Genomic DNA, 20,072 nt, shown 5'->3' with positions numbered 1-20,072 from the left:
GTAGAACAAAATTAAATAGAAGCATTGAAAAGGAAAGGAGGAGGAAGAAGGCAATGTATCTAATTATCATCTTAGGGTGCTGTATTACTGTTGTTCGTGCTCCTAATTGCCACCACCACCACCCACCAAAATTCAATCACAAAAGGTGTGATGTCTTTCTGCCAGTTGATTGCTTGTTACTTCTACCTCTGATTTGTAGTGTTAATAAAAGAAAAGTACATAATGTGAAAGCATATAAAATACTTTGAAGTGAAACCAGTAAGGAAACTTGGTGCAAATATAGTTAAAAAATTGAAATCTGATATTTGCCTGCAAGGTGACGGTATTGGAATACAACTAGGGATTCAAAGAATATCAGGATGAAAATTTAAAAATAAAAAAGGATAGGATGCATTCTGATACCCTTGCTATTGGAATCATTTAGTACCATTTGGAACTGGGTTTTCCAGGTGTGATATCAAAGTAAAAAAAAAGTCAGATCTTTCCTTTATGAATACAGTGGGGGTCTCTCCCCCCCCATTCGTGTTCTCAAGAATTGCAGACTCGCCCATTCGTGGATTTTTCTTTGGATCATATCTACCCATTGTTCGCAGGAAATTCACCTGTTTGTGGTATTTTTAATCGAGAAATATTTACAAATGACAGTATTTTCATATTTTCGTGACTAAATGCCCTATTTGTGATAAAACTTATAATATTCAGTTATAAGCATTTTAAGGGATGGTTTTCTTGTGTTTGATCAAAATTTTTCAGTTATAAGTATTTTTAGAGGGGTTTTCTTGTGTTTGATCAAAATGTAATCAGTTATAAGCATTTTTAGAGGGGTTCTAAGTATTCAGCAATTCTAGCTATTTGTGAGGGGTGGGGGAGTCTGGTATGCATCCCCCAAGAATACGGTGGTTCACTGTAAGACTAATGTTAACCTATCCCCTTAGCTATATTAGTGAAAGTGTGAACTGAATTAGAAGGTAATAGGACTACTACAACAAACGTTCTCACTTGCCAGCTTCGAGGTAATGAACATTATTAGCAAGGCAAAGTGTCACACATTGGAACTGTCCCGTTTTCAGAAATAGCATTTGCTAGAAAATCATTTTATATCCTGTTTTTGTACATTCAACTTCCCAGGCAGATATATACTTATCTATAGACTCCGTCGTCCCCGACAGAAATTCAAATTTCGCGGCACACGCTACAGGTAGGTCAGGTGATCTACCCTCCCACTGCTGGTTGGTGGGACTAGGAACCATTCCCGTTTTCTAATCAGATTTTCTCTGTCGCCGGTTCCAACAACGGTCCTGACCTGATTTTCGCTTTTCGTTCGCCTTTGATCTTTTGGACTGTCTTTTTGGTGAAGTATTGGATCGTTGGTTTGGCATACGCTATTGTGGATTGTTTTTGGATTATGCTTTTGGATTTTTCTTAGAATGTCAGACTGCTTATGTAATTAGAGTGTGTGTGAATGAGGGGAGTAATGTGAGGCTACCGAAGGGTTCGGTAGACCCTCACACTGTATGCAAGAGGTGTCGGGAGAATGAGTGTTCTTTTACTAATCCTTGTAAGGAGTGTGAATGTCTGAATGAGGAAAGATGGAATACTCTAACTTCCTACTTGAGGAAGTTAGAGAAGGATAGAATTAGGAAGGCTTCTTCTAGAAGCACGAGTAGGTCTCGTTCTAACGAGCCAGTTGAGGGTACGGTAGTTCCTATTCCTAATGTAGTTGTAGCATCCTCTCCTACGGTTTCAGCTCCTTCGCCCTTCACCGAACCTGTGGATTCGTCCGTGGAGATGGCTAACATGAAAGCCGCTTTACGAAGGATGGAGCTTCAAATGCTTGCATGGGAAGGTAAGAGTGCAGTGTACAGTGAGTGCAGTGGAGGGGGCGTCTGATCGGCTCTGCAACGCTCCCAGGCCTAGACCTCTTCCAAACTCCCAGGCCCAGTGGAGGAGGAATGTCGAAAACCGTAAGGAGGTTGTGGAGAATCCCCACCGGTCAGGCGTCCCTTCGGCAGGATCTGTCGTTTCGTCCCAGACTGCCAGGGATCGCCGTTGTACAGGCATCCTTAAACAGTGCTTTTCTTCGTCTGATTCGGCTTCTCCTAGACGTGGTTGGAGTACGGCTGAGGAGTCACTCCCCTTGAAGAGGACCTGGAAGGCTCCCAGCAGTATGTTGGACTCCAGCCCAGAGCGGTTCCCAGAGGAGTCTCCTGCGGACAGGAAGAGAGCCAGAAGAGCCCCTTCCAGCCCTGCGCCTAGTGTGGAGCCTCCTTCAGCTTCTAGACTTTTTTCACTGCCCTTGGAAGCGGACCAAGAGGGTTCTACTGCGAAGATCCTTCTTAATCTGCAAGAGCAGATTTCGTCTCTGGTGGGCACTCTAGTTAGAGATCCTCCTCGCAGGAAGGACGTATCGCTTCCAGTTAAGAGGTCTCAACGCCCTCTGCTCAAGAGGAACTCCTCTAGAGACGAGAGTTTGTCTCCGAGAAGCTCCAAGCGCCTCTCCCCAATTAGGCTCTCTCGCCCTGACAAACACGGTTCTCTTGATGCTCGCACCTCTCCTCGCAGCCATGTTTCGCCTCAAGGACGCAACTCTCCTCGAAGACGCGCATCTACTAGCAAGCTCTCGACGCCGACCAGGCGCACAGGCGGCGCCATCCAGCCACGCGGCGCCAGCCAGGCACGAGGCGCCACCCAGCCGCGAGGCGCTACCCAGCCGCGAGGCACCAGCAAGGCGCGCAGGCGCCACCCAGCCTTGAAGCGCCAGCCAGGCGCATGGTGCCGGACAGGCACTCGACTCCTACCAGGCGCTCTTCTGCTAAGCGATCTCCTTCTGTCGACCGTTTTCTTCGCGTTGAAGCTCCTCTCCTCGCAAACGCTCCTCCCCTTTCAAGCTCTCGTCACGAGACAGGCGCTCTTCGCCTACCAGACGCTCTCCTTCCTTCTGCCGCTCATCTCCTTGCAGATTTGCAGAGAAAGGCCTCGATGAAGTTTCGGATGAGGAAACTCCTAGAGTTGCAGCGCTATCAGACTACAAGACTTTGGCGGCCCTACTGGTTCAGGAATTCGGCGATTGGCTCAGCCCAGCTGCTCCTCCCTCTCCTCGGTCGCTGTTCTCCAGCACTAAGACGGCAAAGACTTCCTCCTTCTTAAAGGTGCGCCCGACCATTTCGATGAGGAAAGCCCTCCAATCGGTAGGAGCATGGTTTTAAGTCCAAAGAGGAGGCAGGGAAGACAGTTTTTTCTTGTCCTCCCTCCAAGCTCTCGGGAAGGAGAGGTATGTGGTACGAGACTGGAGAGCCGATGGGGCTGGGACTTCCATCTTCTGCGGAGGCGAATTTCTCTACCTTGGTAGATTCCGCTAGGAGGTATGCCCTCCCCACGGCCAAGACTACATGGGGTATGACAGAGATGGACCATTTCCTCAAGGGACTCTTCCATGTCTTGGAAGTGTTTAACTTTTTGGATTGGTCCCTTGGGGCTTTGGCCAAGAAAACTCTGGATCCTGAGTTTCTAGAACCTGTTCTTAACAGCGTGTTGTCCTGTATGGACAAAGCTGTCTGGGACGGATCGGGAGAATTAGCTTTTCTCTTCGGAGCAGGAGTATTGAAGAAAAGAGCAGTGTTTAGCTCTTTTCTTACGAAATCCGTTTCCCCGGTTCAGAGGGCTTCCTTATTGTATGCCCCTCTATCCAACCAATTGTTCCCTTCCCAGTTGGTGAAGGATATTTCTCACTCCCTGACTGAAAAGGCTACCCAGGATCTGTTGGTTCAGTCTGCTAGGAAGGCGAGACCAGCTACCTCCTCCGTCAGGAAGGAGAGTCACCCTCCTCAAGCGTCCTTTCAAGGGTCCTTCTTTCAGAGCATCTGTCTGAAGAAAAGGACCTGAAAAGTGAGGTAGGTCCTCTTTCAGGCCCTTCAAGAGGGCCAAATAGGACTCGGGTCCTCCAGACTTCAGTAGGTGCCAGACTTCTCAATTTCACAGAAGCCTGGGCACGGAGAGGAGTGGACAACAACGCCCGTCTCTATTCTGGAAAAGGGATACCTCATCCCCTTCAAGGAAAGACCGCCCTTGACCTCAACGCCGAGGGAACTTACTGCAAAATACAAAGACCCTGTTCTGCGGCGAACCCTTCTTCTCTTAGTGGACCAGATGCTGGAGAAGGAGGCCATAGAACCCAGTGCAGAGATCCCATCCCCAAGGATTATACAATCGCTGTTCCTCGTACCAAAAAGCCTCGGGGGGTGGAGACTGTCCTGGACGTAAGCGCCTTGAATCGCTTTGTTGGAGAAAAGGAAGTTCTCCATGGAGACAACTTCCTCGGTTCTGGCTGCTCTTCGTCCAGAAGATTGGATGGTTTCCCTGGACCTTCAAGACGCGTACTTCCACTTACCGATTCATCTGTCTTCAAGAAAGTATCTCAGGTTCCTGATACAAGGGAAGATCTTCCAGTTCAGGGCTTTGTGCTTCGGCCTGTCGACAGCCCCTCAAGTATTCACGGGGCTCATGAAAAATGTAGCCAGATGGTTACATTTGAAGGGGGTGAGGATATCACTTTATTTGGACGACTGGCTTATTCGAGCCAAGTCGGAACTTCAATGTCTGGAGGACCTACGTACAACTCTGTTGATGACCCGGTCTCTTGGACTGTTGGTAAACCTCAAGAAGTCCCAGATGATCCCCAGCCAGAATCTTGTCTATCTGGGGATTCGGATGGATTCTCGGGATTTTCGTGCATTTCCATCCCAAGAAAGGCTCGATCGGGGTATGGAAAAATTGACAGCCTCCTTAGAGAAAGAGCGAAGCTCCGCGAGGGAATGGCTGAGTCTGCTGGGGACCCTTTCCTCGCTGGAGCAGTTCTTCGCTCTGGGAAGGCTTCACTTGAGACCCCTGCAATTCTATCTCAAAAGGATGTGGGATCAGAAGTCAGAAGACTTGGCAGATTCCTTCCCAATCCTACAGGAGGTAAAGGAGCAACTGAGTTGGTGGCTAACTCAGCTCAAGTTGAATAGGGGCTTGTCCCTGCTGAAGCCGAGCCCGCACCTAGTGTTGTTCTCAGACGCGTCAGAGTCGGGTTGGGGAGCAACACTAGGGGCGGAGGAAGTGTCAGGCACCTGGAAGGGGGAACAGGTGACCTGGCACATCAAGTGAAAGAGCTATTTGCAATCTTTCTGGCTCTAAAGTCTTTCGAGTCGAAAGTCAGAGGCATGGTGGTCCAAGTCAATTCGGACAACACCACGGCTCTGGCATACATCCGAAAACAAGGAGGGATACGTTCCTTCTCCCTTTACGAGAGAACAAGAACCCTGCTTATCTGGGCGGAGGAGAGAGAGATTACGCTCCCAACCAGATTCGTCCAGGGAGAGAGGAATGTGAGAGCAGACCTGTTGAGCAGGAGAAACCAAGTCCTCCCAACGGAATGGACGCTCAATCTAGATGTTTGCCAAAGGCTGTGGACACTTTGGGGCAGACCTCATATAGACCTGTTCGCCACGTATCAGAACAAGAGGCTGGACAACTTTTGCTCCTCCATAGCGGACCCGAGAGCAATAGCAATCGACGCTCTCCTCCTAGACTGGGCAGGCATCGATGCTTACGCGTTTCCCTTTTTCAAGCTGGTGGGGGAAGTAATGAAAAAGGGATTTTGACGAAGGAAAACTCTATTTCTGGGCAAGGGTCCGTGTCGCCCAGTGAAATAATCCCTTAAGTTCATTATTTCTAGGTAAATGATACTAACACTACCAGAGAAAAATTAAAAATAGGGGGATGTCAGAATAACTGACTCGCTCACCCTAAATAAAAAAGAGGGTGTCGGTATGGTACTGGGGCGAGTGAGACCACTACCACGGACCTCTTGCCATTTAGAATTGTCCTACATCAAAATCCCCCTCCCTGAGAGAGCTGATACACGGCCGGCGCCGGCAACTACTACTACACATCCTCCCACACCGACCGCAGCGCCTCTCATGGCCATCCTTGAAGTTAGAGACCAATCTTGGGCGCAAGGGTGGGAGAAATAAGGGGGGGATTCACCTGGGCGACACGGACCCTTGCCCAGAAATAGATTTTTTTTCCTTCGTCAAAATCCCTTTTCTGGGCTCAGTTCGTGTCGCTTCGTGAAATAGTACCAGAGAATTAGCACGAGATTGAAGAGAAGTAAAATAAGGTCTCAAGAAAAAAAAAAAAAAAAATGATTATAATCTAGTTGAAAAAATTAGAGTTATCATTCATAAATTAAACTTAACATAATGTAACATGTGTTAGCCTTAAAAAAATATAATAGGACTTAAAACTAAACTTAGGCTAACTTATGATAACTTAAACTAGATTTGAATGAACAGTTATGTACAAGTGAGACACTCTAGCATAAAAATAAGAGAGGATAACTCACAATAGTTCTAATATTTATCAGTAAAATAAGGGAGAACATCACCAAGCAGTCACAGTCAGTAGAAATATTTACAAGTGTGAGTGCCCTTAGCAAGAAAATAAGGGGCACATCACCATTTTTAGCCTTTCTAGGCAGCTAAGGCTCAAAACATGATTGAGCTTGACGGTAAGGTTAGGGGAAATATATTGGTGAGGCAGGTAGAAAGGAGATCTGGATCTTCGACTACAACTACTAGACAGTGTCAGGAGAAACTGTTTCCCGCTGCCACTGTTGGAAATTTAAGAGATTCAAGGATTTCAAGTAGTGACGTTTGAAGACTGTCGGCGATTTCCAGCCCGTGTACTTTTTCAAATCATCAAAATTCATATGCTGGAAGTAATTAATAGAGGTGACTACTGCCCTGATGTCATGGGCCCTGGGGAATGAATCAGGATTAGCTTGTTTAATAAAGTACAGGATTTGTTGTCTAATCCCTTTTATTGAAATAGTGCCATTTTTTTCCCTCATAAAGAGGGGGCCTGAGGATCTAGATGATGTCCTGGACAGATAGGCTCGTAAGGCCGTCACTGGACATAGAGAAGGGTCCTGGGGAAGAAGGAGGACCTTCCAAGGAGCCCACCTCATTAAAGGATCCTCATTTTTTGCTAAAAAGTTACAATCTAGAGATAATAGGACTTCTCCTGGGGGGAGAAATTCTACATGACCAGAGGCTCTGGAAAGGGCCGACAGTTCTGATATTCTGGCTCCTGAGGCCAGGCTTAATAAAAATAATGTTTTCCTCAATAACATTATATAGTTGCATGAATCGTTGTCAGTATCTGAAGCCAGTTTGAGAACGTCATTCAAGAACCATGAAATTGAACTAGGTCTTTCTGAAGGTCTGAGCCTAGCACAGGCTTTAGGAATAGACAAAAAGTAAGAGTCTGTTAGGTCTATCTTAAAGCCAAACTGGAAGATTTTCTTTAAAGCTGATTAATTGGTGGTAATAGTACTAGCTGCTAGACCTCTTTCAAACAGAGATCTGAAAAAGGATATAGCTAAATTAACTGTCATGGTTTGGGCGTTTGTTTCCTTCAGGAAATTTGCTAGTTTCTTAACGGAAGCAATCATACTGTCGCCAAAGTTGATTCCCTTTTTATCCGATTCTAAGAAAAGGATATTTTGGGGATCAATATTTGCATCTCTCTTAGCCGCAAACTTCATGAAGTCCATAAAGTTAGGGTTTTTAGAGTTCCTGAGGAAGCGAACACAGTCCTCATTTGTACTGACTGAGACAGTTTGGGATTGGGGATCCGTTGAGGTCGGAGACCCAATTCCAGGAGGAGAGGATACCAATTGCTCTTGGGCCAATCCGGAGCTACCAGAGCTACTTGTCTTTTGAATGTCCTGAGTTTGTTCAGGACTTTCAATAGAAGATTCACTGGAGGGAAGATGTATACCTTCCTCCATTGATTTCAATCTATGGACATGGCGTCTGTGGCATAAGCCAGAGGGTTCAGGTTGGGGGCCACATAGCAGGGGAGCTTGTGGTTCGCTTGTGATGCGAAAAGATCCACCTGGAGGTCTGGGACCTTTTGGCATATCCACTGGAATGAGCGCCTGTCCAGGGACCACTCCGATTCTAGAGGAACTGATCGAGACAGTGCGTCTGCTATCACGTTCCTTACTCCCGCCAGATGAGTGGAGGATAGATGCCATTTGTACTTGGTTGCTAGAGAGAAAATGGCTATCATGACATGGTTCACATGCTTTGATTTGGATCCTCCCCTGTTGATGCAGTGTACCACTACTGCGCTGTCCAAAACCAGTTTTTTGTGGGAATTCTTGGCTGGTAGAAGCCTCTTCAGAGTGAGGAATACTGCCATAGCTTCCAAAACGTTTATGTGAAGCCGGCGGAACTGAGGTGACCAAGTCCCTTGAACTTTCTTGAATTGGGAGTATCCTCCCCACCCGCTTAGAGAGGCGTCCGTGTGGATAACCAACGCCGGAGGGGGGAACTGGAGAAGAACTGATTTGGACAGATTCTTGGCCTCCGCCCAGGGGCGGAGACGTTTGCGAAGAATCGGCGGGATTACTGACAACTTGTCTCGAGATTTGACATTTGCTCTTGAGCACCAAACTCGATTTATATCTTTCAATTTTGCTTTCAACAGAATGTCTGTGACTGATGCAAACTGGAGGGAACCTAGGATCCTTTCCTGGTTTCTCCTTGATATCTGTTTGCATTTGAGGGATTGTCTTATTGATTTGGCTATTTCCTTCCTCTTGACCAAAGGAATTGACAGAGTGTGGGAGTTCAGGTCCCACTGAATGCCGAGCCACTGAAAACAAGACTCCATCGTTAGCCTGGATTTGGTCTTGTTTATTTAGAACCCCAGATGTTCCAGAAAATGAATTAGTTTGTTTGTGGCTTTGAGGCATTCCTCGACGGTTGTTGCCCAGATGAACCAATCGTCAAGGTACGCTACTACCATTATCCCTTGTGATCTCAGTTGTTGGACTACTGATTCCGCTATTTTCGTGAACACCCTGGGGGCTACGTTCAGCCCGAAGGGCATCACCTTGAAAGAGAATGCCTGGTCTCCCAACCTGAAGCATAGATATGGGCGGAAGTGTCTCGCGACTGCGATATGATAGTATGCGTCTGTAAGATCTATAGAGGTGGTGACGGCCCCACAGGGAAGTAAGCTCCGCACCTGCAAGATAGTCAGCATTTTGAACTTGTCGCAACGAATGAATAAGTTTAGACGGGACAAGTCTAAGATTATTCTTCGTTTTGTCGAGCCTCTCTTTGGCACGCTGAACAAGCGTCCTTGAAACTTTAAATGTTTGACTCTTGATACTACTCCTTTCTGAAGGAGCTCTTGCGTATACTCTGTCAATTCCTTTGTTGGTGCTTGAAGGAATGTTTTGGATGGAGGAGGACCTTTGATCCAACTCCATCCCAGCCCTTTTGACACAATGCTTTGTGCCCAGCTGCTGAATCCCCACCGGTGTCGGAAGAGGAACAGCCTCCCTCCTACCTGAGGGTTCCTATTGGGTTTGGACAGGACGTGCTCCATGTCCTCGAAAGTTTCTCCCCCTATCTGGGGGTCCGCTCCCCAGATAGAAGACGAGAGCAGTTTGTTCGGCTCATGCTGTATAGTGGCTTCCTGGAGGACATGCTTCCTGCAGTTACGCCTAGCTACCACAAAGTCATACAGATCAGACTGTACAGTCTGTGTCTGAGCCTTTGCCAAAAGTTGGAACAGAGGCTCCGTACCATAGGTAATGGCGGCAACCTCTGTCATCACCAAGGCGTTCAGTGTCCTCCCTAGCCTGGTCCTAGCGTCGAACTCCGCTTGGATCAGGTTATCCGGTAGTCTTGGGAGTCTCTCCCCGAACTGTTCTATAGCGCAGTCCGGTTTGAGCTTCCCGACCGTGAAGGAAGCTGGAAGATCAGCCCAGAGATCCTCAGAACCTGGGAAGAGCGGAGATGTTGGATCCGACTCTCTCAGCTGGGGAAGAGGCTCGTCTTCCATAGCGGCCTGGATTGTCACTTCTGCCAACTTTGTGGTAAAGGGGAGCGGTGTCTCCTCCGACACAAAGATGGTGAATGGGCTTTTGAAAGCCTGAAGTTTGGTATTTACGCAGTCCCATTCTTCAAGGCATCGAACCCATTCTCTCTGGGCTTGTTCCCGACTGTATATTAGTCTCTTTCGGAATCTTATCCTCTCTCCTCAGAGCTGACTCCGTTAACCTGGCGTAACCCATGAAAGGTGGTTGAAGGTTGGCGGGGTGGAACTCGAAGTCCTCAATACGACGAGTTCCACAGTCCGGAATGGAGATCATTCCGTCCTTGAAGGGTGCGAAGGCTGCGACCCTCCAAGGATTGCTCATAGTGAAGGGGGGAAGAGAGTTGTAATCTGGCATTGGGGTCATTCGGCACCTGCCAGGGGAAGAACTGCTGGGGGATTATCCTTAAGGCCCGCCAGCAAGTTTTCTTGGTTCGTGAGTCGCTCTGAGGTATTCTGGATTGACTGACCAGATTCAGCAAAGGAGGTGGAGATCCGAGCAAGCATCTGGTCAAGCCTGACGTTCATCATGGCCCCCACCATGTTACCCACCTGTTGCATTAACCCTGCTGTAAAGGTTTCAGGGTCGAAGCAGGGGTCTTCGGATGTGCTCCGGTGGACGTCGAAGGTACCGGCTCTGAGGGAGTCCGGGCCTTCTCCTTAGAGGACTTGCCTCTCGACCCTTTAGAGTGTGAAGTCGAAGATGACTTCGATTTCTCTGCTCCGGGATGGTGAGCCGGAGACTTATGAGTAGATGAGGACGAAGTCTTCTTAGAAGACGTCCTCTCAAGGGTCTTCTGCTCCCGTTTCCCTTTAGCTTTAGGGACAACTGAAGCTGACGACGACCTGGCCAGAATATCCGACTCGGTAAATCCTTGAAAAGAGGAGGAAGAAGGAATAGGTGACGAAGATCCAGATGCACCCAAGGGAAGCCCTTGAGCGCCCAACAAACCTACCTCTACCAACAACTCACCTTCCCCTACCGTCATCGGTTCAACGTTAAGGTCTAGCGTCGCAACGTCCTCGGCGATCCCCGGGGCTCCCTCCTCCGCCATAGCCTGCGCCACCTGTTGCTTGATGGCAGCGATGCACGGAGCTTTAGGGACAACTGAAGCTGACGACGACCTGGCCAGAATATCCGACTCGGTAAATCCTTGAAAAGAGGAGGAAGAAGGAATAGGTGACGAAGATCCAGATGCACCCAAGGGAAGCCCTTGAGCGCCCAACAAACCTACCTCTACCAACAACTCACCTTCCCCTACCGTCATCGGTTCAACGTTAAGGTCTAGCGTCGCAACGTCCTCGGCGATCCCCGGGGCTCCCTCCTCCGCCATAGCCTGCGCCACCTGTTGCTTGATGGCAGCGATGCACGGAGCTGCCGCTGTAGGGTCGACGTACCCGGTCGACTTGCCGCCTGGGAAGATGCGGACAGCCATACTCTGTCTAAAATGTATGGCTGCCCCTTGGAAACGTTCTTACCAAAGCCTCCTACTATTTTTCAGGGTAGCCGACGCGGCGTCCTTCACGGCGGCAGCCTGAAATAAAGGGTCATTGTAATCCTTACAACGAAGCCCCGAAGATATATCATTAACACTCATGACTATGTCATACTTATGTACTTAGCACAATATATCAGAACAGAATCAAAACCTTACGCCGGTGTATACTTACTCCGGCAGAAAACTGTTCCACTAGATCATAACATATGGAGCAGGCTTCGTGATGCCACACAATCAGACCGTTGTGGCGAACGGCGCAGGGAGCGTGGGTCCGGCAGACCTCATGACCGCAAGGGTCCTGCAGGATGGCGTTGCATCCTGCTTCCTGACAGTTGGTAGCCTGTAAGTGAACAGATACATGAGTATCAGCAGTTACTAACAGGGCTAACCTGTTAAGTGATATGAAGCTCCGCTGCATGACGGAGTGAAAATATTTTTGGACATAATCCTCTCCTATACTCCGTGAGAAATTTCCATAGGATATGGTAAACTGGTCTGAAAACTCCGGTACACTGGAGCGAAGATTTCCGTCAAACCAGATACCTGCTCAGATACAGATAGTACACCGAGGTGAGGGTACAATCACACTGGAGAACATGAGAAGATATCCATAAAAACGTAACATAACATAAAATAAAATAAATAAAATTGACAAACAAGATAAGAGGTGTGTAGATCCGCCGTACCACTCTTCCGCCAGTCAACGGAGAACCCGGATGGTGAGCGGGTGCTCCGCCAGACAAGCGAAAGAGACAACAGAGATACAATCATAATATAGGGGAAGCATGTCAAGGCTACTCCGTTCCCCCCCCCCCCCCCCCCCCCACCCCCCCCCCCCCCCCCCCCCCCCCCCCCCCCCCCCCCCCCCCCCAAGGAGCTGGCGGGGCCAGCGAACCGCTGTAACGGTAGAGGAGAGCTATACAGAGAGCACCGGGGAGGACCCAATGTGAGCTGGCGGGGTGGCCAACCCAACCTGAAGGAACCCCCCCTGAACTCACAGAAAACGGAACCAGCCCAACTCAGAACCCCCTTTAGTCCGAGACTCCCGTATCCTCGCTGGGAAGGGAGGAGGAGGGGAGGGGTGCTCGGATGGTTGCCATAGCGACCGTGAGCGAGCGAGGACTATCTCCCCCCCGCGTGGGGAGGGAGGAGAAGGAGAGGGGGGGCCCCGAGTGAAGGGCTGAGGCGATCAGCTGGCCCGTCGCGATCGTAGGTGGACCACAAGGCGAACGAGACAGACAAGGAATAGCCTAGGCTATAACCGACCGCCTCGAACATGCAACCCACAATAAATACATCGTAATAAAAATGAAAGGAAGGAAATCGCAAGTGAGAGAAATAGAGGGGTCGTCCAGGAGAAGTTAGGCTAGCCTCCTCGAAGGAAGACAGACTAACAGCTCGGGAGCTGGCCTCTGCCGATACGTAAAACGGAGGGCGACGGCCAGGATGGCTGGACTAAAGAGCAGTGGGTAATCTAAGATATTGTATAAAAACCCACGCGCCTAACAGACCTAGACAAAGGTACATGCATGCATGAACACTGATCTCAGACATGAGGCAAAGGATTTCCGAATAGTACGATGTAAAGCAATAGAATAAAAGGTAGCACCTTCCGCACCATGCTTAATATAAAACATGATAAAGACATAAACACTGCACAGAATAGCTGCTACGGTATGGAAGACTGAAGGAGCTAAACAAAAACACGAGGCGAGCCTGGCGCCAGACGAGGAAGGCCGTTATTGAACCTAAAAAACGGTTAAAACGGATCCTGACTGGCTAAAAATACATGTAATCTTTCGGCAGTACTTAACTTGGCTGCAGCGATAGCTTGGAACTCCATGACTGAAGAAATAAATCCAGAAAGCACACAAAACACAGAGCAAAGTAATGACACGTGTGTGTGGAAGGTTGCTAACGTAAAGGATGGCCACGAGAGGCGCTGCGGTCGGCGTGGGAGGATGTGTAGTAGTAGTTGCCGGCGCCGGCCATGTATCAGCTCTCAGGGAGGGGGATTTTGATGTAGGAGAATTCTAAATGGCAAGAGGTCCGTGGTAGTGTTCTCACTCGCCCCAGTACCATACCGACACCCTCTTTTTATTTAGGGTGAGCCAGTCAGTTATTCTGACATCCCCCTATTTTTATTTTTTCTCTGGTAGTGTTAGTATCATTTACCTAGAAATAATGAACTTAAGGGATTATTTCACTGGGCGACACGGACTGAACCCAGAAAAGTTCGTGTCATCTGCAGGAACGAGACTTACCCTGATCGCTCCCTTTTGGCCCGCTCAACAATTGTTCACAGAGGTACTGGAATGGACGGTGGACTTCCCCAGATCTCTTCCACTCAGGAGAGATCTGCTCAGACAACCCCACTTCGAGAGGTTTCACAAAAACCTCCCCGCTCTCTGCCTGACTGCATTTCGACTATCGAAAGACTCGTCAGAGCGAGAGGCTTTCGCGAAAAGCTGCCAGCGCGATCGCCAGAGCCCACAGGTCTTCAACCTTACGGGTGTACCAATCGAAGTGGGAAGTCTTTCGAAGATGGTGCAGGTCGAAGAAGCTGTCCTCATCCGATACCTCTGTGACCATTATTGCTGACTTCCTTCTCTTTTTGAGAGAAGAATGTCACCTTGCCGTATCTACGATCAAAGGCTATCGTAGCATGCTCTCCGCTGTATTCAGAAATAGGGACCTGAAGATTGCAGAAGATAAAGATCTGCATGACCTCATCAGATCCTTTGAGACCGCCAAGAGAAAGTCCTCTCAACCTCCTAGCTGGAACTTGGATGTTGTGCTCAAATTCCTGACTTCTAGCAAGTTCGAACCTCCCCATCAGGCTTCGTTCAGGGACCTGACTAGGAAGTCTATTTTTCTCGTGGCTCTCGCGACTGCGAAGAGGACTAGCGAGTTGCAAGCTGTGGACTCTAGAGTAGGATTTAAAGGTGACTCAGCTATCTGTTCATTTACGCCTTAATTCTTAGCCAAGAATGAGAATCCCTCGAAGCCCTGGCCTAGAAGTTTCGAGGTTAAAGGACTCTCACCCTTAGTGGGGAGAGAGGTAGAAAGGTCCCTATGCCCTGTCAGGACCCTTAAATTTTAACTGCAAAGGAAGAAGCTACTTAAGGGCAGTCTAGAGAGTCTCTGGTGTGCGGTCAGGGACCCTAAAAGGCCCATTTCTAAGAACGCTCTGGCATTCTTTTTGAGAAGCGTCGTCATGAAGTAAGGGCCATTGTGACTTCTCTAGCTTCCCATAAGAACATGTCTCTGAAAGATATTCTGGCTGCCACTTACTGGAGATGTAACTCTGTGTTTGCATCCCACTACTTGAGGGACGTAAGAGTTACTTACGACAAGTGCTTCTCTCTGGGGCCATACGTATCTGTGGATTCGGTGCTGGGACAGGGAACTGATGCTAATCCTTGATAGTTTAATTTAGTTTTAATTTGTGGTGATGTGTTTTTATGGTTGTTTGAAGGAAGGTTTGGTGGTAACTTCTTTCAATCGTAGTTCTAACCCGGGTTAGAGGGTCAGGTCGAAGAAGCTGTCCTCATCCGATACCTCTGTGACCATTATTGCTGACTTCCTTCTCTTTTTGAGAGAAGAATGTCACCTTGCCGTATCTACGATCAAAGGCTATCGTAGCATGCTCTCCGCTGTATTCAGAAATAGGGACCTGAAGATTGCAGAAGATAAAGATCTGCATGACCTCATCAGATCCTTTGAGACCGCCAAGAGAAAGTCCTCTCAACCTCCTAGCTGGAACTTGGATGTTGTGCTCAAATTCCTGACTTCTAGCAAGTTCGAACCTCCCCATCAGGCTTCGTTCAGGGACCTGACTAGGAAGTCTTATTTTTCTCGTGGCTCTCGCGACTGCGAAGAGGACTAGCGAGTTGCAAGCTGTGGACTCTAGAGTAGGATTTAAAGGTGACTCAGCTATCTGTTCATTTACGCCTTAATTCTTAGCCAAGAATGAGAATCCCTCGAAGCCCTGGCCTAGAAGTTTCGAGGTTAAAGGACTCTCACCCTTAGTGGGGAGAGAGGTAGAAAGGTCCCTATGCCCTGTCAGGACCCTTAAATTTTAACTGCAAAGGAAGAAGCTACTTAAGGGCAGTCTAGAGAGTCTCTGGTGTGCGGTCAGGGACCCTAAAAGGCCCATTTCTAAGAACGCTCTGGCATTCTTTTTGAGAAGCGTCATCATGAAGTAAGGGCCATTGTGACTTCTCTAGCTTCCCATAAGAACATGTCTCTGAAAGATATTCTGGCTGCCACTTACTGGAGATGTAACTCTGTGTTTGCATCCCACTACTTGAGGGACGTAAGAGTTACTTACGACAAGTGCTTCTCTCTGGGGCCATACGTATCTGTGGATTCGGTGCTGGGACAGGGAACTGATGCTAATCCTTGATAGTTTAATTTAGTTTTAATTTGTGGTGATGTGTTTTTATGGTTGTTTGAAGGAAGGTTTGGTGGTAACTTCTTTCAATCGTAGTTCTAACCCGGGTTAGAGGGTCAGGTGGTTGGGATTGGTTTTGTGCTCCTTGATATTGCCAGAGGCAAGAGGTTTTCTCATGTAAGTGGGATAGCCCCCATTGACAAAGATCCTAATAAGATTCTGTTGCGTAAGCGGGTAAGCCCCCATTGACAGATCCACAAGAACTCTCAGACATAGGTCACTACCTCGCTGAGGCTCTTGAGGCAAAGCAGACTCATAGACAGTATCCATGAAGTCTTCTGCCAAATCAGGTAAGAACCAAGGTTTTTAACCTACAACATGTGTTGTTTCCTATTTTATTTCAGTTACCCTCCACCAAGGGTGCCAATCAGCTAAGTATATATCTGCCTGGGAAGTTGAATGTACAAAAATTATATTGTTATGTTACAATAAAGTTTTGTACATACTTACCTGGCAGATATATACGATTAATGGCCCGCCCAGCCTCCCCTCAGGAGACAGGTCAGGTGGAAGAGAAAATCTGATTAGAAAACAGGAATGGTTCCTAGTCCCGCCACCCAGCGTGTGCCGCGAAATTTGAATTTCTGTCGGGGACGACGGAGTCTATAGCTAAGTATATATCTGCCAGGTAAGTATGTACAAAACTTTATTGTATCATAACAATATAATTTTTATTTATAAGGCTTGTGTGTTCCATCTGTAGTATTTGATGTTCTGTAAATAATTTTTTAACAGATTCGCATGCGATGGAGGGAACTTGTTAAAACATATAGAACAACAATTAATTACAATGACATGCACAACGTCCGAAGATATTGTCAGTATTTTGAAGAACTGACTGATTTGTTTGGTGAGTAACTTCCGTTCATCTGATTTGTAAGCTCAAGACTTTTTTCTTATCTTTTTTTTTCAAGTTTTCCATGTTCTTAAAACCGTATATGTATAATTCCTTTCATTTGTTCTTGATATTTCAGAGTGATTCTTGCACAGGAAAGCTTACAAATACCTGTGTTATGTGCAGGATTTTCATGCTTAGTACTTTTTACAGTTTAATGTCCATTCAGTTTGATTGGTTCCTCCAGAATTGACATTCCATGTTTGAATTTGATAGTAATCTTTTTATTAATATCACACAGTTGAGTTATAAAATCATGTTTACCTATTTATGCTGGTTATAGCAGTTTTTGTTACTGAAAAAATTACCCATGCACACTAAACTAAAGTAATTAATGTTTTAGGTGTTTGGGATTATACAGCAACTGAAATGCTAATTAGACAGATGGAGCTGCACGGAAGTAAACGCCTAGGACAAAATGGAGGAACTCGAATGAGGTTTAAGATCTGGAACCATATTCGTCTTCTGTTAGAAGCTCAGGGACATAAGTAAGTTGTGCTAATTTTTTCACAGATTTGTTGAATAAACATAGGGCTTCCTTATAAAAGGGGATTTTGAGTGTAGGTAGATAAAAAATTATCTGTTATGTCTAATTGCAATCATTGCTCCCTACAGTCCCATTCTGTGCACATAAAGGAAGGACAAGATTCCCTTGAAATTTCATAGTATATAAGAACTTGACTCTGTCTCATGGCCCAACATTAGAAAACCAAGCTGTATGGGTCTATGTTTCTTATAATTCTATTTCAAAATACATAATACCCATTTCCAAAGGAAAGAATGAGTCTGCAGAACAATTAATGGGTTGCACAATATTACTTACCTGCCACCCTTCATCTAATTACCTTGTCAGCAAGCTTCAGTGACCTCATCCAGCTGGCACTGAAAATACTTATTTATAAAAGACTTCTGGTTTTTAATCGAGGGAAAAATTTTTGTTAATGAGAGAGAGCTGTACGTAATGCCAAATTCTTAATTAAAAAAAAAAAGTTTTGAGGGAGAGAGAGGGCAGTTGGGGTGGCAGGAAAATGCTCATCTCTCTTCTTAATGTGGTGTTTATGTGTACATTTACACTTGCACACTGATAAAAATATAGGGAGAGAGAGCAGTGCACATGTACATAAACAAAAGTGGTGCTTACATGAAAATATACACATATAGGCTAGCCAGGAGGCTAGGCCTACAAATCATCTTGACATAAAAAATTCATTTATATAACTTTTATGTAATTAAACTTGCTAAATTCTTATTTTAATTCAAAAACTTTTAAATTACTTCTTACGTTTAACCTACAATTTTGTTTGCAAATTAAGATACTCTTAAATTTAATGCCAAGGAATTGGCTGATTGGTAACGTTATCCCTGTTTGTCTAATTAAAAAGGGTGGAAACAAAAATATTGTCATTGAAAAACAAAATAGATACTGTTATTTATATGGTATGGCATAAAAAAATTTAAGAAATCCTAGCATCATCCAAATACATCCCATACTTGAGCATAGGGAATTTATAACATAGGTTGAAACTTTTGGTAAAATACCAAAACTTGGAATGAAATAACCTTACAGGCACAAGAGAGAATGAGGTTTAGACAGACATCCATATGATTGCGTATAGAACTTGCAGTTTTCAAGCAGAGTTGTTATACTGCATGAAATATTGTGATCCGAGAGCTAATTGAAAGTCCGAGCAGTTGTCAACTGGTATGTTGTTGAGGAGTGTCTGGACTGTACTTCCTTTGAGTACATGGGTTGGGTTATTTATCTTGATTAAAACTGTGCCACTTCAGTTTTCATGATTACTGTGAGAAAAACAAAATAAAACCCAGTTGTATTCTTGGTGTATTGTGATTTTGATTTGTTTTGTGTTAAGATATAATAATATTTCATATAAAAAGCTTGAAGATTGGTTTTTATAGAAATATACATTATATAACTAGGAAATGTTGGGTTGAAATTATTAATATATTTTTTTCAATTACTATTGGAGTTATTTAAGAATTTAAGATACTGACTTTTATGTATTTTTACCAGCTTTACAGCTGACCAAGTACAAGGACGTTGGAGTACTCTAGTAAATCTATATCAGAGGATGGTCGAGAATAATTCTAAACCATATACTGAAAAGATCACAATGGCATATCGAGAGCACATGGAACGAGTTTTTAATTACGTTCCAGAACGCAATTCCAAGTGGAGAAAAATCATGGAAAAGAGGGGTAAAACTCCAAGAACTGTAAAACGTAAGTTTTATTATTAAATTTGTCTTTTTGCTTCCAAGAAGTGCAAGCAGTAATAAAAACCTTGTATGTCAATTTGTAATTTATTCCTGAAGATGTTACCGATGAGCAAGGAAAGATATTTTTTTCTTTATTCCCGAGAAGCTTGCCTGAAGAGAAAAAAGTAGTATAGACTGATTCAAAGTCTTGTTAAAAAAGATATCTCCATTAACTTCAATAGAAATTACGTAAGAGAAAATATGCCCAAATATCATAAATTCTTTAGCTATAAGCAAAAAAATGCTGACAGGTAAGTTTGACTGATGATTGTTCTCTCATTTGACTTGGATATTTGATAAATAGCCCATGTGATGTTACTTTTTATTTACTGCATTGAATGTAAAGTAACACAAGAGTTAAACATTGTTTGAGTTACTCTAAATAAGGTTCAAACATGAATGTCAGGATGTGGAAACAGTTAGTCAGAGAAATGTGTGTACACAGGTTGTACACCTTGTGAGAGGGTGACTAGGAAGCAATTGCAATACAAGGTCAACTAATCCACTCTTTAGCGAAAGCTTTTCAGCTAGTTCTAATTTATCTTTATGCCGAGGAACACTTAACTGACAGGTACCTAATGAACAGTTTTGCCTCATTTGTAATTTTCTTATATTCTGGGTAACTGAAAATGGTTATATGTATCTTTAGTCATGCAATGTATGATTTTCCCTATAGGATTTCAGGAGTCATTCTTGTCTAAGTGTTAGACTAGTGAATGTTCAGTGTCACTAATCACACTGAGAAGTTAGTACAGTGGTACCTTTACATACGAAAGTCTCAACTCACAAAAAATTCAAGTTACGAAAGCAAATACGAAGATTTTTTGACTCTACATACGAAAATAGTTCAGGTTACAAAAGGTTGTTGCCGTAAAGTCCTGAGATTCACCTGGACCACCGATAACAATTTTAAAACTTGAGCGCCGCCAACTGAGTAGACTCCCCACCATCCTCCCGCTCTCCCATTGGTTCCTGATGCTAGTCACCCCCATAAGATCCTGCTCTCC

General features: G+C 45.6%; 2 protein-coding genes across 2 annotated transcripts in view; one reads left to right on the top strand and one right to left on the bottom strand.

Moving 5' to 3' along the window:
• The window catches only part of LOC135215794 (uncharacterized), a 30,251-nt gene that overhangs the window by 8,437 nt on the left and 1,742 nt on the right, over positions 1-20,072 (top strand). The window contains exons 2-4 of the mRNA XM_064250744.1: positions 16,630-16,744; positions 17,133-17,277; positions 18,822-19,030. Coding sequence (XP_064106814.1) covers positions 16,630-16,744; positions 17,133-17,277; positions 18,822-19,030 — 469 coding nt within the window. The remainder of the gene's footprint in view (positions 1-16,629; positions 16,745-17,132; positions 17,278-18,821; positions 19,031-20,072) is intronic.
• Positions 1-20,072, bottom strand: part of LOC135215795 (uncharacterized) — a 235,650-nt gene that overhangs the window by 213,891 nt on the left and 1,687 nt on the right. The window lies entirely within an intron of this gene.

Source organism: Macrobrachium nipponense, chromosome 5, assembly GCF_015104395.2.
Source record: "Macrobrachium nipponense isolate FS-2020 chromosome 5, ASM1510439v2, whole genome shotgun sequence".
Lineage (NCBI taxonomy): Eukaryota > Metazoa > Arthropoda > Malacostraca > Decapoda > Palaemonidae > Macrobrachium > Macrobrachium nipponense.
This window is presented reverse-complemented; position numbering and strand designations above follow the sequence as displayed.